At 44.0% G+C, this 26,759-nt stretch overlaps 1 protein-coding gene across 3 annotated transcripts in view; it reads left to right on the forward strand.

Annotated features, from left to right (window-relative positions):
- Positions 1-26,759, forward strand: part of KLHL3 (kelch like family member 3) — a 112,178-nt gene that overhangs the window by 41,627 nt on the left and 43,792 nt on the right. For 2 of the 3 annotated variants that reach the window (XM_054037467.1, XM_054037465.1), the window contains exons 2-4: positions 8,183-8,302; positions 11,470-11,576; positions 18,514-18,635. In XM_054037467.1, the coding sequence (XP_053893442.1) occupies positions 8,265-8,302; positions 11,470-11,576; positions 18,514-18,635 (267 nt within the window). In that variant the 5' untranslated portion in view covers positions 8,183-8,264. The remainder of the gene's footprint in view (positions 1-8,182; positions 8,303-11,469; positions 11,577-18,513; positions 18,636-26,759) is intronic. The other variant, XM_054037466.1, reaches the window with a different exon arrangement.

The following is a 26,759-nucleotide window of genomic DNA, read 5'->3' on the forward strand; positions in this document are numbered from 1 at the left end:
CAATTTTGTTTTAGACTGATTGTTCTGAGGGAATGAAAAGTATCTCAATCTCCATATCCCCTCAGTCTTTGAAAGTAAAAAATCCCACTGGGGGATTTTGTTGGTTTGAATATAATTATCCAAACTATGGCTTAACACACTATTGCTCTCAGGGTAGGGAGGGAAGGCTCTTCCATGAACCCAGGCTGTGAGGATCTTGGATTTATGTCCCCTCCGAAGAGACAGTTGAGATGTTAGGTTCTCACGTTCTAGAAGTGCATGTCTTGTTGAACCCCAGAAAAGCTACATCCTACACTCTGAAAAGTGGAATGAATAGCTCTTTAAAAAGAACTCTGTCAAGTACTTTCTCTGTGTGTTTTTTTTTTGCGGTGGCTTTGTTTTAATATTTGTACATGTGCTTAGAATTTTGATGGGAACATTTTATAAACTTGCATAAAGATAGTTTAGGCCTCAAGTTTGACCTACTTTAATTTTCTTCTCTGGATTTTAATTTCTCTCCCACTCAGTCAAATTTAAAAAAAAGTACTTTATTATCAGGTCATGTCATATGTAGTTCCTAAACCTGCCAACTCTTGTATTCTTGAGAAACGTTTACACTGGTGAGCTGTTCAGTGCGGCTGCTTGCACGTATAAAGTTTCTCATGTGCCTAAATGTTTGCAGAGCAGGTGATTTTGTCTAAGCCAGTCATGTGTGGCAATCTAAATTGCTTACTTTGAAATCTAGTTCTTTTTGTCAGTGCTGGTATGGCCATTCTTTGTCTGGCAAAACTACACAGCTGTATGATCAAAAATGTGTGTTCTTTACCTGTGATGAAATTAGACACAATTTATAGGTCAACCCCCCCCCCCCCCCAAAAAAAACCCCCAGAATTATTGAAAACCTAAATTTTCCAATATTGTAATTTAAAATAATGGTTTTGGATGATTTTGCATAAATATGGTGACGTCTGCCTAGTATTTTTCTGAGAAGTTTAATATTTGCATCACAAAGCAACTGATATTGGTGTTGAATTTGAATAATTAACTTAGGGTTAAATTTGTTATCCTACGTTGTGGAACTCTTTATCTTTGTGATTTTTATCAAGTTCACTTTCCTGAAAATAATGTTCTTTGGGGTTCTAGTGCTCATATCTGCAGTATACTCCAATTGCACGTTACCAAATTTTGTGTATCCATTGTGTAGTAATAGGCAATGCCAAAAATGCCTTAACAAAATAGGGGAAATATTACTTATCTCAAAACCAAAAAATCCTTTCCTTATATTGATTTTTTTTTTTTTTTAAATGGGGGAGAGGAGCAGAACTAGCCAGTTCTGCTTCATTATTTTCAGATCCTCTGCAAAATCCCCCCGCCCCACCTCCCCCAAAAAATCAAGGCTGGCATTTTCAAAGAAGCCAAAGTGAGTTAGATGGCAAACTCCTATTGAGTACTGGGGATATTTGGCAAGTTAATTCCTCTAAGCTCCTTTGACAATCCTAGCCCATAGTCTTTAAAATTATTTTATTTGCATGTGGCCTTACAAAAATAAACATTAGCTAGTGCTCGCTCTTGCGTTCATGTTTTCTCTCTCTCTCATATAGCTAGCTACATCAATCTCTTCTATCTGTACTGTAGCATTGACATCTGATAGTAGAGTGGGTGTTAGCAAGTCTCTGGGGTGGAAATATTAGGTATAATAATAAATATATTTGCTTCCATATATTTCTTGCCACTCATTCTAGATGTAAAATATTGCTGCTCTTTTTATTTTCTACTTGCTTTGTTCAGTTAAAATTAAAGTCCAAAAAACTTATTTTTCGGCTAGATCATCTATTTATCCTAATAAAAAACTTCCTTTCGTCTCAAATTAAAAATAAGGAAGACAGCTCTGTCAATATGGATAAAGAAGAACAGGAGTACTTGTGGCACCTTAGAGACTAACAAATTTATTAGAGCATAAGCTTTCGTGGACTACAGCCCACTTCTTCGGATGCATATCTCAGTGGGCTGTAGTCCACGAAAGCTTATGCTCTAATAAATTTGTTAGTCTCTAAGGTGCCACAAGTACTCCTGTTCTTCTTTTTGCGGATACAGACTAACACGGCTGTTACTCTGAAACTTGTCAATATGGATAGCAGTTCTATCTTGATAAACAGATTCTTTCTTAGCTTTATAAGTCAGGTGACTGCAATTTTAAACATCTGTTTAGTTCCTGGATCAAGCTACATTAGATTGGAGTAAAGGATGAGTGCCTACCAGCAACTTATGGGTAAAAATAATTACAAGGATGCTGTAATTATCCCATAAATAGGCACTACAAATCCAAGAAATTCAGAGTTAAGGTTAATTTTTAAGAAAGCTGACCTGTCAAGGAATGGAAATGCTCAGTTAAGGTCCCAAACAAGCTTAACTCTGCCCTCTGTAGTAACACTGTGCCACAGCCATAAAATTATGATGAGTACATAAGTGTCTGTAGGCCTGCTGGCCACCTATGTGTTCAGGGCCACTATCTTCCCTGACGGCAGCTTGGCTCCACTGCTGTTTGAAAGTAGGCGATTTTAGCTTCAGTCTCATTGAGAACAATGGGGCATGGCAGCCATTTTGAAGGAGGGCAGCTCTTCATGGAATTCTTGGCACAGTAGCAGAAACACTATTCATCAGTCTCGGCTGAAGAAGATGATTGTATGGTGCCTTCCCTGACGCCATGGAAATCCCTCTGTGGGTAGGGAGATGGCAGATCAGAGGCAGGGCAGGTTCCCAACTTCTTTCAGTGGCATCATTCTTTTCTCCCTCTCCAGGAGATGTATGGGGATTCCTTATCCCATCATTGACTGCTCTCTACCTCCGCTTCGTAAAATCCCCTTCTGTGGGTGGGGTTGTTTTGCCAGCAGCAGCATCTAACAGGGACACGGTGGCTTCTTGATCCCTGCTGGAGCTGTTCTGTTGCAGATCCTGCGTGGAGGAGCAGGACGCAGTACAGTAGCTGCTCGTGCATAGAAACCAGGGCCATATCCCCTGGTGTCTGCATGAACCTTGGGAAGCTGAGTGGTTCAGTGGGCTGAACCTCTTGACCATTCTGTGGAATGTGCATGTGGAAACGTTCCCTTCCCCCCTCTAAGGAAGGATCAGCTGAAAACTTCGGAAGTCCAAACTCATGGAGTGAAGTCCATTGCAAAACTCCTACCAACTTCAACGGAAGCAGGGTTTCACCCTTTGTGTTTTTCAGCCTCGTGTGTGCGCCAAGGGAACAGTTTAACTCTTAGGAAGTTTGTGTATTTGCAATATTTTGATTTTCCTTCCTTTTGCCTACGGAGACCCTCTGATGTAGTTACTGCTGGTAACTAACGCAGCCCAGTTCTATAGTCAGATGCGCACACACACAGCACTGGTAAAGTTCTGAGATTTGTAAAATTTATCTTTAATACCTTTCGCATGATTGGTTAGAAGCGTGATAAAGTTTTATTGGGGCTTGCACCGGATGAGCTGCATTACTAGCTTGTGGCTAGAGCAGCTATTCCAAAGTTATGCCAGTAAAAGCTTTATCCCACCCCGTCCCCTACTCTGCTGGTAAATATGCATGCTGTTCCTGCCGGAATGGATTGCATCTGCCTTGCCCTAGATGATCAAACCTTGTCCAGAAGAGTTGATGGCCTTGATTCTACATTCTGTATACACCCGTGGCCGCCTCCATTGAATTTGCTGGGAGTTTTGGGTGTGAGAGGAATGCAGGTTTTGGCCTCGTTGTTGCTGCTGGTCGACAAGTAAGAAGCTATTGAGAGGGAAAAGGGCCATGTTATTTGGGTATTTATGGGTAGGGTAGAGGATCAGCGTTTTCTGTGTTATAGTGGACCACATTTAATAGAGTATGGCTTGAAAATCCCATTGGTAATTGGGGAATTTTACTTAATGAATGGAGAGGAGAGGAAGGGGCTGAGACTGATTTCTGCAGAAATCAAAGTTGGGTGTGTTTTTTTTTTTTTTGTTTGGTAGTTGAAATATGATGTGTGAGCCAGTCTGGTTGCAAAGGTGAAGTAATGCCATGATCTCATCCGAGCCTGCAAATAGACCTTGCTAGTGTACCTGTTGCTGCTTGGACCGGAGCAGCATCTTCACTTAATTTCACTGCTGCTGTTTGGGGAAACTCTGAGGTCAGGGCTGCTTCTGCTTGGGAAAATTCTGAGTGGCACTGGAGGTAGGAACTGAGGCGGCTCACAGAAGAGGAGTCTTCAAAAATTTGAGGCTGCTTGAGGGGTAGAGCTGCAGAGAGGCTGGGAGAATATGTAGATAGCAGGTAGCAGCCCCTCAAATTGAAGAGGGGTTGTGATCAAACTCTCCTTCCCCTGAGATGAGAAACAATGTGGCACCAAGTGGAATTTTTAGAGCAGGCTAAAAACCTCTAGGGACTGCTCTATTGGCTAAGGGTAGCTAGGATGCAGGTGGCATAGAGTTGGCTACATTGGCTTTATGCCTCTTGGGGATTTGTCTAAACCAGGGGAATTCTCGGCTGCCGACCTTGCTTACTTCTTGAGTTGTTGCACATGGCCACATGCACTTTAGTTCACACATCATCCTTAAATGTTCATCAGAAATCTTCATTCCATAGCTAAGCCTCCTCACTATGTTAAAGAACGAGATCAACTGGAAATCTTGTCATTTTCACAGATGTGTTAAAGGCTCTTGTCAACCTGAATCTTCTTTTAAAAACTGACTTGTTAAAAAAAAAAATCATCTTTGAGAGAGAGAGAGACCCTGGGATGTCTTGATTTAAAAAATTATTAAACGTGTTGGCAACAGTAAGTTTTTTCAGCTAACTGTCACGATTTTATGGTGAGCCTCAGGATATTGGATGGCTTTCTTAAAGCCCCAACTCCTGGAGTCAGTTAATTATATGAGAATATCAGCTTTCATGTTAAATAACCTCGCCCCCTCCTTCCCTCCAGCTGCTAGCTCTCATGGGGGTGGAGAAAAGCTTGAAAATGTGAAATTTAAAGGCTCCAGTACCAGAAGGCAAATAAAAAGAACCTGAATTGTAGTCGTTTTAAAATCTCATGATTTTTAAACCAGTCTCAGGAATTTTGAATGCTTGGGCTTGGCAATACTATAAGAAGGGTCTTTGGGCACACTCACAGGCAATGCCACTAAGCCACCCTACTGCTCCGAGTCCTGCTCCTTTCTCTGTGTGCATCTAGGCATGTGCTTGCAGCCTGTTCGTTCTCCGTTTCACTCTCCGCTCTGCTGCTGCTAAATGCTCTTTCAGGGCCTGGGGTAGGGTGTATAGTCAGTGGCCTCTATCTAGCTTCGTGCTGTCAAATGAACTAAGTAAACAAAGTGGGGGAGGAGGGGAGACATATTCTCCCCCCCCCCCAACCTCATTCAGAGGACTTTTGCAGGTAATATAGGTACAAGATTGACAATCGAAGCTTTCTTCTGACAATTTGATGTTTTAGAGATGTTTCAAGTACTCTGGCTGCTCTAGAATGCCCCATCCCAGTTGTGTTTTTTTTGTTTTGTTTTAAGTATAGGCGCTTTCTCTCATGTGGTTGTGTGTAAATCCCAGACAGACATCAGGTGAAATGAGCTGGCACAGGGGAAACAGTGGAATTGATTTTATGCAGAGTGGTGTTAAATACATAAAGTAAGCAAACTAGAAACAGAAAAATATTTTTCCCTATAATTATACAGTAATAATCTTGGAGATTACTTGTAACCATAATAGGCTTTTTTAAAATAAATCAGACAATTGTTTTTTATGGACAGTGTCTATTTACGATAGTGACACTATCCACATTACAGAAGTGTTGTAAGCAAATCAATGCTTTTAGCAATATTATCACATTAAAATATTAACAATGTTAATGTTAAAAATCCACTTGTACTGTTCTGGGTTTAATCTAGGCCCTGGTAATGTCAATGGGAGTTTAGCTATGAACCCCGGTGGGGTTCATTTACTTCCTACATTTATCCCAGCTTTGGAAGTGAAAATCAGTTAAATCAGTTGCACTTTTGGATTCTTCATTATTGGGTTTCATGTATTGGAGGGGAAGGTTTGGCTGCTGAAAAGCCTGGAGAAAGGGCTATGGATTTAAATAGAGTGACAGTCTCTCATTCTGTTTTTTTTCAATGCTAGAAACATTGAACTCAGAGTAATTTTACACATGTCTAAATCATAGAGGCTGGTGTTGACCTTGTGTCAGTCTTGCACAGAAGAGGCAACGCTCTGAACAAGGTAATGAGGACACTGATGTGCCTTAAACTTCCAGATTAGGGTGATCCTTGTAAGACAGAATACATTGGGCTAATCTGCTGCTGCTTGGATAGCTTGCTGTCCTGAAAGGAGGTTCTGGTTTAATAATCCTTCCTTTATGCCTCACCTGCACTACACCCTGTTTTCTAAACTTAACACAGAATGAGGTATGGCCTCTAAACTAATACATAGACGTTGTACAAATAATTTTGATTCCCATTTTCTGGCTTATCGCTGTAGAGTGCATTCCCTGCAATCTACTGTAAGCGTGTGTCTTTCAGATGAGAGATGGAAAAACCACAATCCTGCTCTGAGTTGGACACTGGCCAGCTTGTGCTTAAGTCTATACCGATGCAGCAGGGCAGTTAAGCACCTGCTTAACTTTAAGATCAAGTGCTCTGGTGAATCAGAGCCTGTCAGGGCTTGTCTTCGCTGTAGTAGTTAGCTGGAGTTAGTACACTTGTGTTATTGCTAGGGATGCCACCTCTGAGATGCACAAACCCAGGACATACCTATTACTTAATGCCAGAGATCTGACTTCCCCACCATTATGCCAGGGCACAGGACAAGCCTGCAGGGTCTGCCCCTGCCACCCAGCGCTGGGGGAGGGACACGTGCGTCCCAAAGCCAAGCCCCTCACTTCCCCACAAGCTGGGCTCCCAAGCTCCAGCTCCCGTTGCTGGTCGGCAGAGGCAGGCCGGCCCAGGGGCAGGCCGACGCTGCAGCACCCCAGGTTTCCTGCTGCGGCCACCATCACTCGCTCAGCCTGCTAGTCTGCCCCCGCCCGGAGCCACCCCTCATTGGTGCGCTGTGCCATCTGTCTGTAGCGCAGGTGTGGCCCCCGTCTCTGAGCAGGCTCAGAGTGGTGTATTATTGTACAGCTGTTTAAACACCCACAACCTGGGAGTTTGAATATCCTGAGAAGACTTGCAGATTTCCTGGGACAGCTGCCTCAAAAAGCGATGATCCTGGGAAAACCTGGACAGGTGGTAAGCCTCGTTACTGCATGTGAGCTAACCCAGCTCTAGTGAGAGCAGCCACGCTGCAAAGCAACCCTGGAGTTACAGAATGATTTGGATTAGCTGTTGCCGCCCCACTGAATTACCAGCTCGAGCACCAGCATCACTCGAGCTTCAAGCCACGGTCCCCAGCCTCCGACGGGCCAGCTAGCTCGACCTTTAAGCAGCACTTAACTCGGGTTAGAGATTTTTGTGGGCACGTGTTGTGTTCGGTTTAACACGTGAGTGATAACTCAGATTAACCGGGCTGTGAAAGCACACCCTCAGGGTATGTCCACACTTCGAGCTGGGGGTTGATTCCCAACTCAACATATCTGCACTTGCTCTGTTTGAGCTAGCATGCTAAAAAGACCGCGTAGTCATGCGGGCGTGGGCAGCGCAAGGGGCTAGCCACCCGAAGCATGTTTTCGTCCGAGGCTGTAGGCATGTACTCACGACAGCTAGCCTTTCTTGCCACTTGCACTGCTGCGACTACACTCTATTTTTAATGCGCTAGCTTGGCCAGTGCTCGTGTGGGCATATCTCCTCAAGTGGGGAATCACACCCCCTGCTTGACGTTTAAATGTATCCTTAGACTTGAATTTGTCCTCATGTGCTTGGCTCACATTTCTTCCCCTTCCCACTCTTGTCTGGTTGGCTGCGGCCATCTAACCAACCAGCGGTAGCTGCATTTCAGGGATCCTTTCCGTATACGGACACTGATCCTAGAAACCAGGATGAGAGTGTCTGTGACTCTACACATGTGAGTTGTCCTGTTCGTGCTACTTGCATGCGCAAGTGTTTCCAGGAGCTGGGCCGTAATCTGTAAAGCATTGGGGATCCTTCAGGACAGAGCTAGCTATAGTAACATAAATTATTGCTATCTTTAAATTCAATTATGCTTGATTCAACAACACCGAAAAAGCATAAACTTTCCTTTCCCTCTTATCCTCATTTTCAGCATCAAACAGAGTTCCCAGTCACCTGATGAAGCTGAAGATAAGGAGAAGGACCAGCGCACGGTAACAGTCAATCCTTCTCACATGGGAAAGGCATTCAAGGTCATGAATGAATTACGGAGGTACTTTTTCCATGTAACATGCATCATCTTTGGTTTATCAGACACATGCTGATCAGAACAGAAGGTCATTTGGGGCACTTTAAAAAATAATATTCTGTGTATTTGCTTCCACACAAAAGGAGGTCCCGCAACAGGGTGTTAGCAAAACAGTAGGAAGAGGCAGCCGAAGTGTAGACACTATAGAGCACTGCTATTCCCACCCACACACCTGTCTACCTCTTTGTCAAAAAGAAGCCGGCTGTGTCTCAAAAAACATTTTCAGAGCCATATCTGCCATTTACAAACAATAATTGGTTCAAAGTTTCCTGCTACTTATAGCAAATCCACACACAAACTATATTTTCAACAGTGCAAACGGCTTGAAGACCAATAATAGAACATTACAGATACGAGGACACCTACACATAATTACAGAGCAAGGATTGCTAAAGTAGAATTCTCATTCTCTTTGACTCACTGTCACTCAATCTCAGCTTTGCACTGCAAAGTTAAAAAAAAAAAAAAAAATCACACCACCCACAAGCCAATTTAAAAACTTCACACTGCTCAAAGAACTCCAGCACGTCTTCAATCAAGTGTGTGTATGTGTGGGGGAGAGGAGAATTGTTACTTTAAATGGACTTAAAAAAAAAAAAAATCTAGTTCTTTAAAAGATGCCTATAGGTGTGTCAGCCATTTAGTGGCAGTGGATGACATTCAGCTTGTTTCTGGAGTCTGCCATCTTCCCTTGAAGCAGGTTGAAATTCAGTGAGCATTTGACTTTCATTTATATGCGACTTATTTGAGTCCTTAGCCTGCCAAATGGTATCTTTGGTTTGTGACACTATTATTCTGTTTTATTTATTTAATGTGAAAAATGTGTATGTAACACACACACTCTCTCTCTCTCTCTCTCTCTTCCCTCCCCTCTGCCCCTCCCTTTGAGGGGTTGAATAGGTTGACACTTCTAAAATATGCATTCTCCAATAAGGAGAAGGACTGGAATCCTCTCCCTCTGTGGCAGATACCACTATGCTTGGGCTGGGGGATAGCTCAGTGGTTTGAGTATTGGCCTGCTAAACCCAGGGTTGAAAGTTCAATCCTTGAGGGGGCCACTTAGGGATCTGGGGCAAAATCAGCACTTGGTCCTGCTAGTGAAGGCAGGGGGCTGGACTCGATGACCTTTCAGGGTCCCTTCTAGTTCTATGAGATAGGTATATCTCCAGATTTCTCTGTGTTATAAAAATATATATATATGAAGTATCCTTCCCGTCTCTCAATTCTGTGATGCTGAGTGCGTTTCCTTTTCAGTCTCCCTCTGCTGGCACAGGGATCAGGAGACCTGAATGCAGGTGCTTGGGCAGCAGAGCACCAGGCTGCCGCGGTTATGTTGAAAATCCAGTATTGTATTCCTTTAATTGAAGTGTGCTGGAGGCCCTAGCAGTGCTGCTCTCTTGGGTTCCTTGGGTTTTGCTAGATCCTGTATGTTACTCAGCTGACTGTAGAAGGTTAGATCTGCCCTGAAGCACCTGCATTTCAGTCTGCATCTTTGCATGCTCCTTAGCATTGCTTTCTCTCAGCTCTTGCTGCTGTTCTGGAGTCTGCAATCCTGATGTTTGTATGGTGCAGTGCTTTGAACCAGCACTCAGTAATGTCAGACAGCCTGTGGAAATGGCTACCTTGAATAACAGTGATTTAATTCCTATTTATCTAGTAATCCCTTACAGAAAGTCTAGATTTAAACTCTCTGAGGGGTAGTGAGACCTCTAACCTATTTGCTACGGGTTAGTTGCTTGGCACATCCATCTTCTAAATGGAAATGGAAATCTCGTTTGCATGAAATGCATTTTTTTAGATGATAGGATCCCAGAGAGGGACTAAACTGGGTTCCTTCCTGATAGACTGAAGTGAATGATCTCCAAAGCCTGCATTGTGTATTGCTCACATAAAAGCTCCCGTTACCATCACCATTCCATCAAAGTTGGCATAAATATGGAACACGCAGTCTCTTATCTGTTTCTAGGTGTTGTCTTTCCTGCATGTTTCCAGCTCAATCTTCAGTGTTTTGAGAGTCACTTCATTAAGTATCACAAAATGCAGGGGACGTACCTAGTCTGTTAGAAGGCTGTGTGTTTTTTTGTTTGATATGGGGTTTTCTAAAGCAAAAGCACAATAAGCTGTATAGAAGAGAGAGTGACATTTGGATTTGTAGACCGATCTTTTTTCCTAGTGTGACCCCCTTCAATGAGCACCCTTATTCTGCGTTTAGATGCTCAAGTAGGGACCAGGTATTTTATGATAATATTGAGCACTTGCAATATACAAACCTCAATTAACAAATCCTCGAAGGAGAGAACTATGGTGGAGATAAAAATGGGCACGGATTCATGAAAAGCTTACCCAAAGCCACACAGTGAGTGAGTGGCAGAACTGGGGCTAGAACCTGGAAATTTTTGGACTCCCAATCCCATGCTGACTTGTGCGTTAAACTCAGTCATCAAGGTGAATAGCAGACTCCAGTGAATGAGTGCACTTTGTGGTGATGCTCGTGAGAATGACGTGAGGAACCCTTTGTGTGCTATTCAGATCTGAGGAACCCGCTTTGTTGTTCATGTGTGTAGCATCAAACCTTCTCTTTCTACCAGCCCTGTTGTGTCATGTGGGAAAGGAAGGAACTCTCTCCCTTTTTATTCAACCTCCCTCCCAAGGCTGTGAAGAGATTAAAGCTGAACATCCCCTACTGGTGCTACATCCTTGCTTTATGGGGAAAAGTGGGTGGCAGATCGATGTAGTGGCAGAGCTGCTAGGTGGCTCCTTTGGCCCTTTCCTAGGCCATTCTATGGGGGGAGATGGAGGCAATCTGAACTTTGGGGTTCAGAACCCTGTGGCCAGCATCCCAAATCCTTCCTTTTGTGGAACAGAATGTGTCCAGTTCTATTTCAGGCAGGGATCTCTGCAGCTTTGGATGGGAGCAGGATATGCTCCATAAAGAAAAGTTGACAGAGGCTGATTCTCTTTGTGTTTCAACCTTCCACTGAGACTCCAGCAGTTGTCAGGTCTTGCTGGATGATTCAGGTCACTTGTTTGTGACGTAGGAACTCTGCTCATTTTCCCCAAGGGTATTTACAAAGGTCCCTTTGCATGGCCAGATGTTCTGAAACCATGTTGTCTTCTCTGGTGTTTTCCAGCAAGCGGCTCCTCTGTGACGTGGTGATTGTTGCCGAAGCCATTGAGATGGAAGCCCATCGCGTTGTCCTAGCAGCCTGCAGCCCCTATTTTTGTGCAATGTTTACAGGTACTTTTCTGTCTCCAAACAAAGTTCTGTGCTTGAGTGTGCCCTGCAGATTCCAAGACACACACTGTCATGTCTTCACGATAGACCTGCTGCAGATGGGGTGGGCTCGGGGCTGTATGGAGGTCTTTTCCTGGAAAAGAAGAAATGTATTGAAGTCCCTAGCTGCTTATACCAATGAATGTGCTTGAAAAATCTCTTGGCTAAATCCCCCTTGGACAGGGGACCGTGTCTTGTGCAGGTTTGAGGACACTGGCAGCACTTGGTAAAAATTGGATGCTACCGTGTGTGTCCCTCAGGTCAGAGATCTCTGCAGTGTGGGACACAGAAGGAATTGTATGTGGGTTGGCAGATAGCTTTTGAAGTGAGATGTTTGACTTTTCTAGACCAGAATTTAGGGTGTTAAAGTATGTTTTTTATTTATTTATATCAAACATTTATACAGTGCTATAAATTTGTATGGTACATTGCACGCACGTTCTCCCACAAAAGTCCCTGTCTCGGAGCTTATAGTCCAAAGGCCTTGTCCTACAAACACTTGAACACAAGAGATGGAGATGTTCCAAAGTGTTCGGCATTGGTTTAATTCTGCTCCCGCTGAAGCGAATGGTAGAAGTCTTGACTCCAATGGCAGTACTCAGACCAAGGCTTTGGAAACCCTGTCCGTGATTATAGGATTATAATTCAAAGTGATCATCAAACTGGAGAAATGGTCTGAAGTAACTAAGATGAAATTCAATAAGGACAAATGCAAAGTACTCCACTTAGGAAGGAACAATCAGTTGCGCACACATACAAAATGGGAAATGACTGCCTAGGAGGGAGTACTGCAGAAAGGGATCTGGGGGGTCATTGTGGACCACAAGCTAAATATAAGTCAACAGTGTAACACTGTTGCAAAAAAAGCCAACATCGTTCTGGGATGTATATAGCAGGAGTGTTGTAAGCAAAACACGAGAAGTAATTCTTCTGCTCTACTCCGCGCTGATTAGGCCTCAGCTGGAGCGTTGTGTCCAGTTCTGGGCGCCACATTTCAGGAAGGGTGTGGACAAATTGGAGGAAGTCCAGAGAAGAGCAACAAAAATGATTAAAGGTCTAAAAAACATGACCTGTGAGGGAAGATTGAAAAATTGGGTTTGCTTAGTTTGGAGAAGAGGAGACTGAGAGGGGACATAGTAACAGTTTTCAAGTACGCAAAAGGTTGTTACAAGGAGGGTGAACAATTGTTCTCGTTACCCTCTGAGGATAGGACAAGAAGCAATGGGCTTAAATTGCAGCAAGGGAGGTTTAGGTTGGACATTAGGAAAAACTTCCTAACTGTCAGGGTGGTTAAGCACTGGAATAAATTTCCTAGGGAGGTTGTGGAATCTCCATCACTGGAGATTTTTAAGAGTAGGTTGGGCAAACACCTATCAGGGATGGTCTAGATAATACTTAGTCCTGCCACGAGTGCAGGGGACTGGACTAGATGACCTTTTCAGGTCCCTTCCAGTTCTATGATTCTATGTAAGCAAAATTACATGCACGCTTCAGCGTTGGCAAGATTAGGTCTTGTGTTAAGGCAAAAAGGTCAAGAGCGGAAAAAGTCTGAGGACAGGGATGGAATATTTCCACAACACCTAACTCAACTGAAGACTCAGCCTGTTAGCTCAGCTGGAAGACACCTGCTCTGCAGTTCCCTCTCTGTTCCCAAGCCCCTTGGCCATGCATATTGAATTTCCATTGGCAAATCTTTGTTCCCACCTGACAAATCATCTCTGTGCCTCCAACAGATCAGTTATATCCCAAACAATTCTTCCCCTCTTCAAATAATTCCAATCCGTACTGCCACCCCACCCAACTCTACCTCTTTGCAGGGCTCTGCAGCTGCTGACTCTCCTCCTGTTGCTGTCCTGAGTACATAGGAGACCTTTAACTTCCCCCTCCACCTGGGCCATCTGCTCTTTGCTCCTCTTCTTAAAGGAGCAGCTACCAGGAGGCCACATTGTTCCCTCACTCGCCTTCCCTTCCTGAAAAAGAACCAACAATCCCAAATACCCAGTAATCAAACAAATTGGATTTTAAGGTCCTCTGAACGAGTTTTGTGATAGCTTGACTTCAGCCCAATGCGTTATGTGGGAAACCCAGTTTTGGGAACGTTCTGTGATGCTCCTTGATTTGTGGTCACCAAAGTGTTGGAGGAGGGTCAAAAGAGAGCTGGGAGCTACTGTTTTGTGTCTCTACATGGATGCTCCCCCCCCCCCCCTTTAAAAGGGGCTTAAATTGGGCCTCTTTCTGTCAGCTTTATTGGAAGAGTTGAATTCCTTGCTAATCATCTGCGAAAGGTGTTTTCTTTGTCCTGACTTAAAAGCTATAGCAGAGCCAGGCAAAGTTTGTGCCAGAAAGAATATGGTCCTAACTGAATGGGAAAGGGGGAGATGCAAATGTGAGTTCATGTGTTGCGCTTGGTGTTCTGCTGGGATTGCATGCATCAGTGGCTTTTGGGGTGTGGGAAATAGAAGGTGGATTCGCTTAAAAAATAAAATTGATGGTTGACGTTGTGGGATGTACGTCTGTATAAGCAGGAGTGCGTTGATAGGTACTTTGTTTGCCAGGAAGTTTTTTTTTCGTAAGGCTGAGAAATCTAAGCTGTTAAAAAGCTAGAGAGCTGAGACGGTATCTTGGGATTGGATGTTAGCGGTAATAATAATGCCGCTACGTGTAAGGAGCAAAGCAAGAAAGAGTGCGCTGCTCCGAGGTTGGTACTGAGAATATTTGTTACTGTCTGTGGTAGTTACTACCCCAGTCAACAAGAGCACAGCCCCGGAGAAGCCTATGATCCTTAGAGGTCATGTCTGCCTGAAACCAGCCATCATGATTAACAGGCGTTAATAAGGGCAGGTAGACTCTGTTGCTGTTCCTGTACTGGAATTCTGTGGGGCCCAGTAATGCTCAGATCTGAAAGTTAAACAGTAACCATCTAACCACAATCATGTGACCTTTTTTTGTAAACTACCTTTGGCTATAGTTATAACGATTACTATTTGCTGCTGCTCTGGTTGTAAAACAAGTTGAGCGCTAGGTCACTATCAGGCCTCTCCTGGGTTCAGTTTAGGTCTGGCTGATCCCATATTTAAGTTCTGAGGCTCCCTATTGCAAGGTCAGAAGTACTTCTCTGTACCTCCACATTGTTTCACTTTGTGGAGTGTGACCCTTTACAATAATCTGAATAGTCTTCATATTCTTTGTGTTACTGCTCAGAGATGAAACTTGATAGCAGTGGGGAAACCAAGTTCTTGTATTTATCCACAGGACCCACGCAGCAGTAGTGAGCTGTTTGTGAAAGCCTCTTGTATGTGTCATGCTTGGCCTGAAAGGGACCTCTTCCGGGGCAGAGAAAGTTCACTCAAGGAGAAAAATCTTATGGCCATGCCCATGAGGAAGGTGCTCATAGGGTTAGCTGGTAGAAAAGAAGACACTGGACAAACAGGATCCAAACGTAGACCAGCCATTCATTACCTATGTGCTATCATCCCATTGCTGTTCAGCAACTCTCAATCAGTGTAGACCTGTACTGGATTTGAACCAATGACCTTGAGATGAAGGACTCCCTATGCCAGTGCCTTTAGCCAGCTGATCTCTTCTAGTTACGTATTGTTTAAAACCAAGACTTTGAAGCTCTGGAATAAGTAGGCACATCGCCCACTGAAGGTCATGGGACTTACCCTTGCTAACTCCAGATCTGAATTTGGAGCAGTGTTCCTAAACTGATTGCTTTCCCTTCATTATTTTTTAAAAGCACTTCCCATGGAGGTTTGATGGTTTTGTTTTGTTCTGCAAGGATGGTCATTATAATGTACAACATTTTGAAATAAAACAAAACCAGATCCACTCCAATAATGACTGCAAAAGCTGCAGTGATGTGATTGGAATGTTTGGGACCGTTACTGTAGAGGGATTGTGTGTTTTTGGAAGCACAGAAGCAGCCAGCAGCAATCCAGATCTTCGGCATCACTTCAGAATCTGCTCTCCTCTTGTGTGTGTGAAAGGGCTGCTGTTGTGTTCTCTGACATGCTTGTGTATTCTCCTCACAGGCAATTTGAACAGATCCTTGGTTTAAAAAAACAACAAAAAAGAGCTATGAACCAGACAGTGTCCATGTGGAGCACAAGAAATACGGTGCAGGGCGGCCTGCAGTGCTCTATGAACAAGGCAATATCAAAGACGGGAGAGAAGAACTGACTAGCCCCCTGAGTTAATGCAGGCTAGAAAGAGCAATGGCATTGCAGTATATAGACACAGTAATGGGTATTGAGGCAGTATGCGAGGTATACATATGAAGTGCTTGCAGATGTGAGAGCAGTGGTTGCAAAGTCTAATCAGCAGCAAAAAAACAGCATAGTCCAGTGGGTAGAGCACAGGACTGGGAGTCAGGAACACAACCCAGGTCTCCTGGCGTTGACCCTGACCTGTTGCGTGACCGTAGGCAACTCACTTCCTGTCTGTTTCCCCTCCTACCTTTGTCTTGTCTATTTCAATTCTTTGGAGCAGGGCTTGGCTAATGTGCACACTGGCTAGCACAGGGGGGCCCTGCTATCCGTTGTTGTCTGTAGATATAGTGCTAATACAAATAATTAATAACAGTGCTTTAAATTAAGACGTGACGCAAGCAAGGCTTGATTCTGGTTTGTCAAAGACCTTAGGTTTTTTTGAAAGGGTGTATGGGATGAGTTGAATTAATTCATCCAGTCATTCCAACACCTCCAAAGATGCCTTAGGAGATGCTATATTTGTCCTGAATATGCATGCTTGGGATTGGATGGAAGCATTTATCACCCACTCCTATTATCTTGCTAACTTCCCTCCCTCCTTCCCTTTCAGCTCATAGTGTCATGTGCTTCCTGGCTGGGAAGAATAAAAGGCATGTGAAAAGTGGTGCCTTCTGACCAGTGGAACAGGTTGGAGTGACCTACTGGAGTGTGGAGGGGAGGGGGTAGATGGTATCGCTGCAGCTCTACTTGCCCGGACTATGGAGCTGAGCATAATGATCTAGAGATCTAGCAGAATGCAAACTGCAGAGGTAGCAGCTTGTGGGTGGGCGTGTGAGCCCACACGGCATTTATTTTTGTTGGCTGTGTCCTATGAGTGCCACAACGGGAGATGATGTTCTCAGATCCGTCTCTCTGAGCTATTCGTGTATTGATCTCTGCATAAGTGCCTCTGATTCTGTCCTCTACCTCCCTTTTTTTTTTTTTTCCAATAAACATATCCGTGTCTGTACTGAGTCTTTTGCTTGCTCTGAAGCACAGATAAAGGATGTTACCATAGCACCTCGGAGACTTTTATGGACCATTCTGTAATATCCTTTGTTCAGGACCCTTCCTTCAGCTGGGGAGAATTCTTTTTTTTTTTAATCCCACCTGTTTTGAATACCACCATGGATTTGATTTGATTTGACTTCACAGATGTGGGTCTTTTTTCTTGTAAAGATGTCTTGGGTTCCTTTACATGACTTTTATTATTGCTTTTTTTTTTTTTTTTTTAATTCATTCAGTTCAATGCAAGACTTTATGGGTTTTACTTAGGGACCAGGTCCTGCTCATCTTACTCACATACAGTGTAGTTCATGTCACTTGTGTGAATAAGGCCAGAGCTAGGTGTAGTTCCCAGTGTCAGGACTTTGTTGAAACTTGGTTGCCTTTCTGTGTCTGTCTCCTCCCATGCCACGTGCTGTGCTCTTAGCATATGGAGCTCTGTCATGTCATGTCGAAGATGACTTGAACATTTCCTTTACATGCAGCCTGTAACTGTTTTTCCACAGAGGATGAGTATAGAACTATTCCTCGGAATCCCACAGCAGCAGCACTGAGTGACTGAATTTCTCAGTGTAGTGATTATTCGTATCCCGGCACAAGATTTGACATTTGTTCAATTTCTCCTAACTTAATTGTTTTCTTCTATTGTTTTACTTATGCAGCTGGAATTTGCTTTTCTTCCCTGGCTTCTCAAAATGTTGATGATAAAACTTGGAGGTGTAATGTCCCTTTCTGTAACTGATCCTTAAAGGTGGCCTCAGGGATCCTTTCTTGCAACACGCACAGTATTCTTTTGTTACTGAAACACACACACACACACAGTTTCTAATCAAGCTCAGTCAGCTACACTGGGGTATGCACGCGTAGGCTGTTGAGCAGATACAGGTTTGGTTTACCTCCAATGGAGTCTCTTGTTGTTTGCCAATTTTTTTTTTTTTTTAAGTTAACCTTAGATTTCCTTTGGCCTGTCCCTCCAGATATGACTGTCCCTTGGCCAAAAAAAAAAAAAAAAAAAAATGCTAGCGAAGAAGTGGTGGTTTCTGCAGAGATTTTTCATAGTTTCCCAGTTTGTGGGAAGAGACCCTCAGGAGATTCACCCATAATTAGTTCTTATAGCCTAGCAAAGGAAAACTTCTTTGTCACCTTCTGTGCTTAGCCCTATATGAGAGCAGTTAATCATGTCCTATTGTTTTCTCATATACATTTGAGCTTGGGTGAATCTCAGGAAGTTCTCTTCAAGCACCCAGCTCATGGGGAAATGTATTTGAACCAGGACAATCTCTTCAGTCTGCAGAACTGTGCTGGAAGCCTCAGGAGAAGAGGCTGCTAGAAGACTACCCCGTTCTAGGCATGCTATTCTTGGGGTACATCTCCCCCATTGCAGTTCTTGGGCTGTGAAACTGCGCACACACCCTGAGTCTCTCTCGTTGCCTCGTGATATCATCCTCTGATGTTTAGAAGGTGGCACTAATGGACTTCTGCCAGTCATCCTGGACCTGCAGGGATAGTGATTTTGGGTTCAGGGCTTTCAATATGTTTTTTAATTGGGGGTGGAGGGAGAGTTTTCACTGAGCATACGGGGAATCGAAGTGGAGGGGAGGAGAAAAGCAAACAAACATTGAATGCCGATTTGAACTGAATTTCAGGAGACATGACTGAAAGTAAAGCAAAGAAGATTGAAATAAAAGACGTTGATGGGCAAACACTGAGTAAGCTGATTGATTACATCTACACAGCTGAAATAGAGGTCACGGAAGAGAACGTGCAGGTAAGCTGGGCTCAATACTTCCTCGAAACTGAAGGGGGGAAAAAACCTTCATGGCTTAAATCACAGACCGAGGAACCATCAGCGTAACTGATGCCTGCAGGCTACACTAAATGAGGGGCAGAGTGTGACGCATGCTACCTTTCTTTTCTGTATTGTTTTGAGGCACTTTACTGCTTTTTTCCCCACACATAAGTCATGTTACATTTAGTCTTCATTTCATGTTCCTGTTATAAGACTAGAGAGACAAGGTGGGTGAGGTAATCTCTTTTACTGGACCCACTTCTGTTGGTCAGAGAGAAGCTTATGAGTTTACATGCTTGACTCTCTCACCAACAGAAGCGGGTCCAGAGGTTACCCACCCACCTTATCTCTCTAATATCCTGAACCGATATGGCTACAACACCACTGCATGTAATAAAACTAGGCATTTGCCTTCCAAGAAGCCGTGCTAACTTGTCGGGGCAGTCTGTCGGTCAAGATACGCTAAAACAAGCGTAAGTGGGATGGTGGTTCTTACGTTGCCAATAGAAAACTCCTGTGGTGGTTAGTTTTTAGTTCTTATGGGTAGTCGTTTGGGTTGTGTGAAGTTTTGTGTAGAATGCAAATTTACAGCTAAAATTAGAGCTTGCCTTGACCCTTCCAGTTCCTCTTTCCTTCCTTTGTAGTCTGTGTAGACTTGAAGTTGTTTGGGTCTGGTTCTACTCTCCCACTGGTATAAATCAGGCTTATCTCGAAAGCATTTATGTCAGTGTTAATTGTGTGGGGGAGCAGATTTGGGCTCCTTTGTACCAGTCTGTAAAGCACTTAGTACCCTGTTGGTGCTATACAGATAATAAAGAATACTAGTCAACCCTCTCCTCCACCCATCTCCGCTATCTTTTATGGAACCTGCCAATACAAAATAAGAATTACAAATATGATTCAATTTTGGTTATCAAGTCCTATTTTTGGGAGCTACTTGTGGAGAGAAGAGTCACAGATTGATAGAGGTGATCGTGTGGAGTGGGAAATAGCCAAGGGACCATCAAGAGTAGAAAGGAAGTTACTGAATACAAGGAAAGCAAAAACTATTTGGCAGCAGGGGGAAGAGTCATTGACAGGGTGCAGTAGACTAGTATAGTCTGTAGGTAACGCATGATGCTAAGGAGCGGGTATTTTTACTTTTCTTCTGTGTCTGTGTCTGCGTGGATGATAGTGAAGGTGTCCAATGCCTACATTTGTATTTATGGCAAAAGAGCAGCTGGTGGGAGATGGGTCATTGAATTCTAGAAGGGGTTTTGAGATCTCTGACAGGTTTGGTTTCAATTGTTGCTGCTGCTTGTTTGAAAATGGTAGACTTAGGGCACAGCTAGACTAGAGAGTTTACAGTGGTATAACTGTGCCGCTGTAAGCTCTGATGTAGCCACTCTAAGCTGATGGGGGAGAGAGCTCTTCTGTCTGCTTAACTCCTCCAGCCCCCATGAGTGGCAGTAGTGATGTCAGTGGGAGAAGCGCTGTGCACACGACGCTTACGTCAGTGTAACGTATGTTGCTCAGAGGGGTGGTTTATTCACTCCCCTGGGCGACATAAATTATGCCGGCATAAGCTGCAGTGTAGACCTAGTCTTGGTTTCAACCATCTTCCTTTTATGAATGATTTTGATATTGGACAAGGCATACGCAGTGCATCTCAACAGGATGGAGTGAAAAATGAGCACAAGAGAGCGCTCTGGGAAATACTAGTGTGTGTTTAAATTGCCTTTATTCGAAAATGCAAGACTAGAGGGAGCAGCAAGAAGTCCTTGACGAAGCTGGCTTCAAGTGATAACGTTCTTGATGCAAGTGAGATGCCCACTAGCTTTGTCCAATCCCTTAGGACTTGGGAAACAAGGGTTTGAATGCTTATTCTGCAACTGACTTCCTGTCTGACCTTGGGCAAATCACAGAGTCTCTTGCCTCAGTTCCCCATCTGTAAAATGGGGAAAATAGCACTTCGCTTCTTCACAGGGGTGTTACGAGGATCAATATGATAAAGATTGTGAGGCACTCAGATACAACGTTAATGGGGGGCATGAAAGAGACTTGGATAGCTCCCAAATAATGTGTATTGGGAAATGTTCTCTCTTGAATCTCTAGGAGCTTGTATCTCATGGAATGGGATATGGCTTACACATTGCCAAGACTGGTCTGTCTTATGGTAAACATCAAGCGGTTCAGATTGTACATCTCCTCTATCCAAACGCTGGCTCACAGGAACTGAACAGAGGCTAGGGTCTTACTAATAGAACCCAACCACTGCCTTTGCTCTAAAGCTCTCTGGTGGGACTAATAGTTGAAGTAAGAGCCCTATCTATCCTCTTTCAAAGATGTATGCAGTCAAACTAGTTCAAACCAAAGTGGACAGAGGCCTAGAAAAGTCCAATAGGAATTGCATGATCTAAATAAAACAAACCCCCAAACAGCATTACCCCCACATGACTTATTTAAACGTCACCCCGCCCCTTTTTGAAAGCCCAGAATTAAGTTAATACAGGAAACTGCATTAACTTAAAGTGAAACTGATTAGAAACAAGGATGAAACTGACTTTAGTCTGTTTCAATATCCAAGTTGATAGTTATGGAAATGTCTTATATAGATTTTAACATAGTTTTATATTGAAACCAGTAGGATAGAAATTACTCTTAAACACTCATAGCAATGCATAGAGAATGATCTCCTTTTCCGTGATCTTTTTTTTTAACCATTCTACAGAATATAATGAACAGTTCTATTCCTCCCATAGAGCCTGTGATGGCTATAGAAAGGAGATCATTCTTTGTCTTTCTCTTTGCATAGCTGTCGGAAGAAGTTCAAACAGCATTAATGATGAAGAGTAAGACTGTTAATGTCTCAGGTGTATCTACTAAAAAGAAGTGAGGCATTTTTTTTAATACTGATTTTTTTTCTCCTCCCCCGTGCCCCCCACCTTTCCAGGCCCTACATCACACTCCCAATGTTTCTTACCCCCAGCCATGCCACTCAAAGCGAGTCATTTTAAAATGTAGTGTTCTCTTGACTTGTCTTATGCTTGCAGAGTTTACTCCCGTGTTCTCTTTAGTGTGTCTGAAATACTGCAGGTTTTAATTTCTTTTTCACTCACTGGAATACCCATATTCTCATGTCCTAAGTTTTGTCTTTCTAGTTGGCCAGCTGTGGATTTCTAAAGGGATTTTGTACAGTTTGACCATGATTTTCAGATTTCCTCAACTGGCGGAAGAAACAATTTCTTGGTACAGTTGGCTCCAAGTGGTGCCAAATGTTTTCATTACAGAAGTTACAAGAACTGAGCAGGGCAACTGAGTCAGGTAAATAAATGAAAACCTAGGATCCTGTCATGAGGAAAGGAGGAATGAGAGCAATTGAGCCTAGAAAAGCTGTCACTGAAGGTAGCGTCGAGGGAGTGAATATTCCGGCATGTGCCCAGAGTTTGAGCAATGTGCAGCACTTGGCGAAATAGGCTGCAATAGATTTTAATAACCACTTATTTGCTATTATGGCCTTAAAGTACAGGAAGTGGAGACATTTGTTGTCCAGATGATGCTGAATGTTGTGCAGAGCTGCAGTAGATCTTCTGAAGTGTAATAGGCAGTATTCATGGGGTGAAGCTCCATCTTCCAGGGCACGCCTTTTTGTAACTATGCATCATTTAATTGCGTGGGATTACCGTAGTAGGGACGACTCACTTCGAAAGGGCCAAGTGACCCTAGAGTCAGTTCAGGTTTTCTGTTTTCTGCATGGTAATTAGCGTGAGGGTTCATGAAGTTCTCCTTGTCACAGGGATCCAGATCCCCCCCCTATGGGGAGTAGAGAGGGAGGCCAGGGAGTCACACATCTTTCTCTTCCCTGGCTCTATAGAGAATACTTGGGTGTGAGTTACCCTGGCAGGAGCTAGACTCCCTTTGTGCCTTGGAATCGCATCTTCAGGGAGGTGTTGCTGGGCAGTCGCAGGCAGCAGACTCTCTCAGAGCAGGTCTCCATGGAGCTGGTGGTCCTGAGATGGTGGACAGGCCCTGGGCCTCTGTGTTGGATGACATTTTTGTCTCTGGTACATCCTCTCAGAACACATGATCTGGTGTGGAATGCTCATTACAGAGAATGGATAAGGGGGGACATCCCCGTCTGCCATGCAGCAATCTGAGGAAATCCTCACATGGGGTTTCCTCCCTGCTGCCTCTTGCTGTAATGTGGTGTGAGTTTTTGTTCTCTCTCCTCTCTTCTCTCTTCTCCTCTCTTCTCTCTTCTCTTATTGTGTGTGTGTGTGTGTGTGTTTGTAAAAGCTGGCCCTAAGGAATTTGCAGGAACATGTGATTATTGTGGGTCCAGTTCTGTCCATGGATGCTTGCATACGTCTCCTTTTGGCTTCATTGGAAGCTGCAGCTGTGCCTCTGAGTAGAGCCTGCGGCCCAGTGTATTCTAGTTACGTGGCTTGGTAAAACCCTGTAAATCGGGCTGTTCCAGCAGGCTGTTATCGTGCCAATTATGTGGATTTCCCAGTTAAGAGAAGACTTCAAATCATAGCTGAAATTAATGTCTCCAGTGGCTTTCCTTTGCTCTTGTCAAAGCTGCTGGCTCACTAAAGAGTTACAGGGAACAAAGGCCAGCCGCTGACAAAGGCTCAAAGCCACTTCCCCCGAGTGGAGATAAAGTCAAGGTAGAGAATTAAAGTTCCACCAGGTTTCTGAAGAACCTTGTAATGCTGTGAGCTTGATGAGAGTTCACTTGAACATAAAAGGGCCCAGGAAGGGGAATTAGAGCAGTTCTGCTATGCTGAGACAACACTAGTTCACTGTGGTGCTGGAACCATTTTTGTAGCGGAGGCGCAGAAGGCGGAAACCATGTATTTGGGTGGTTGTTACTACTTCAAGCCGTGGCCGCACCCTGGTTCCAACTCCTATGGTAGTGCAGATACTTGGAGGGAGACGCAGCTCTGTCAGCCTCATGAGGGCCGGACCAGTGAGGTGCCTTTAGCATGGGGCTTCCACAAAAATTGTCCCTCTCAGTCTGCGGTAAGTGCCTTGGCCTTGGGGTGCGTATGTTGCAGAGAGGAGGGTGAGGGACAGAAGAAGGGACATGATTGGGTTCGTGTTTAAACAAAATCGCATTCTCTGCCCCAGAACCAGGGAGGGGTGCAGTGCAACATTATATTGGGCGCGTGTTCTGGAAATGCCTGTCCTGTATTTGTTGCACAGTGACCAGCTTGTGTAATCTTGGGTGGGCGTGGATTCTCCTCCCCACGGAAACTCTTCTGAAAATACCTCATTCCTGGAGCAATCTGGACTTCACCAAAACCTCCCCGCTCAAATAAATGTTGCTCTTCAAGTGTCTCTGTGAGCTCCAATGATAGGTAAATCTTCTCTGGCAGGGATGCTGTGGCAGTGCCCAGAGAAGGTGACTCCATCAGATGCAGGGATATTACTCCAAAAATCTTCCTTTCCATTTGGTTGTGGAATGTTAATGCAGGATCCCTCCGAGGCCCCCTACAGCACGTCACTGGGCAGAGATCTTTAACAAAGCTGCTTAATTACCTGCATGCATCCAAGAAATTACCATCCTAATTGAGCAAGTCATTGTCAATGAGTATCATTAGGATAAACTGGTTCCCTGGGAATTGGCTGATTAAGCTGATTCCACAATTAAACCCTTCCCAGTTAGGTGCAGGATGCTGTGTTTGAGTGCTTCCCTGTGCACTCATTGCATGAGGAACGCGTGTGCGTATGATATTTGTAGAATGAAAAATGTCCAAAAATCCAAGGCATGAGAGGAAATAGCTGGAGCCGCTGCTGTTTTTTTAAAACGATTACAGATAAATGTGGTCTGTAAAATGTAATTAAAAACCTCCCGTAAACTCTGCAGCCTTCAGGGGTTGCACCCTTTTATCCAGCACATGTCTGGCAACACTGGAAACTGTTGTTTAAAAACAACCTGGGCATACGGGAAAGCCGTGAATGAGGACGTGAGAGTCCTTCAGCATAGTGTTAAGGAAGCCTGATTAAAATCTGTGTTCTCCTTGCTACAGGAGATATTCTTGTCCTGCATCTGTTTCTAATGGAGTACCAGAGAGATCGCCTTAATATCCCTCTGCTGTGGTTCAGTTTTAACAGGACCCAAACTGGGTCCCCCCCCCAATCCCTTAGAAAGAATTAGAGGCCAGTATCGTCTGATGGAAGATGGACAAGGAACAGAAACTCATAGCACCTAAAAACCATAGCGTGGGTTTTGCAGTCAGACTGATGCGGGAATAGGCTGAGTTGTTGCACGCTCTCCCAGTCATTTGCCAACAGACACATTTAGCCATTTTACATTATAAAGTTCAGGAAGGAATATTTTGGGGGAGTGAGCAGCTGGAGTTGCCTCCCCCACACCTTTCATTTCATGTCCATCTGTTTTTTCTCTTCTTTTCTCTGGCTGGTCCTCTCCTTGTTTCTCCACACGGAGATGTTACCACATGTCTGTCTGTTTGGTTCGTCCCATGCACACCCATATGGAAGTATTTCACCTGCAGTGCCGCTGCAGTATTTCCCCCAGGGAGCGCATGTAATGGTAAATTCTCAGACTGGAGAGGGGTAACTAGTGGTGTTCTCCAAGGGTCAGTCCTAGGACCAATCCTATTCAACTTATTCATAAATGATCTGGAGAAAGGGGTAAAAAGTGAGGTGGCAAAGTTTGCAGATGACACTAAACTGCTCAAGATCGTTAAGACCAAAGCAGACTGTGAAGAACTTCAAAAAGATCTCACAAAACTAAATGATTGGGCAACAAAATGGCAAATGCAATTTAATGTGGATAAATGTGAAGTAATGCACATTGGGAAATAATAACCCCAACTATACATACAATATGATGGGGGCTAATTTAGTTAAAACAAATCAGGAAAAAGATCTTGGAGTCATCGTGGATAGTTCTCTGAAGATGTCCACGCAGTGTGCAGAGGCGGTCAAAAAAGCAAACCGGATGTTAGGCATCATTAAAAAGGGGTTAGAGAATAAGACGGAGAATATATTATTGCCCTTACATAAATCGATGGTACACCCACATCTTGAATACTGCGTACAGATGTGGTCTCCTCATCTCAAAAAAGATATACTGTCACTAGAAAAGGTTCAGAGAACGGCAACTTAAAATGATTAGGGGTTTGGAAAGGGTCCCATATGCGGAGAGATTAAAGAGACTAGGACTTTTCAGCTTGGAAGAGAGGAGACTAAGAGGGCATATGATAGAGGTATATAAAATTGAGTGATGTGGAGAAAGTAGATAAGGAAGAGTTATTTACTTATTCCCATAATACAAGAACTAGGGGTCACCAAATGAAATTAATAGGCAGCAGATTTAAAACAAATAAAAGGAAGAAGTTCTTCACACAGCGCACAGTCAACTTGTGGAACTCCTTACCTGAGGAAGTTGTGAAGGCTAGGACTATAACAGCATTTAAAAGAGAACTGGATAAATTCATGGAGGTTAAGTCCATTAATGGCTATTAGCCACAATGGGTAAGGAATGGTGTCCCTAGCCTCTGTTTGTCAGAGGGTGGAGATGGATGGCAGGAGAGAGATCACTTGATCATTACCTGTTAGGTTCACTCCCTCTGGGGCACCTGGCACTGGCCACTGTCGGTAGACAGGATACTGGGCTAGATGGACCTTTGGTCTGACCCAGTACGGCCGTTCTTATGTAAATGCAGGAGCTACTCTTCATTCCCAGCTGCTAGTGCCGGTTGGACATCATTTGGAGAGCGGGGCAATAAGGCAAATTCTCTTAGACAAATCAAAGGAAGCTGAATGTAGCTTCCTCTCAGTCCCACCTGCCGTTTGCAGCTGCTCATCTAACAGCACAGCGTTTTCATCTGCCTTCCACATGGAGGATCCCGTGTGCTTCTGTGTCTCAAACTATGTAGAGCACTTTCCAGGAAGAGGCTGTAAGGAAACAGCAGCTTTTCAGGACATCGGTTCAGGAAGCAGCCTTCAGTCCTCTGCTGATGTGCAGAGTACCTTTCGTTAATGAGGCTGTGTGGTTTGTCGGGGGTGGGTGGGTTACAATGCCAGATCTAAATCTTTGATTTCAGACCCGCCCCCTCAACCTGAATGGGTTGTCTAGGTCTGCCTAGTTTG

The sequence above is a fragment of the Malaclemys terrapin genome, chromosome 8, assembly GCF_027887155.1.
Source record: "Malaclemys terrapin pileata isolate rMalTer1 chromosome 8, rMalTer1.hap1, whole genome shotgun sequence".
NCBI lineage: Eukaryota > Metazoa > Chordata > Testudines > Emydidae > Malaclemys > Malaclemys terrapin.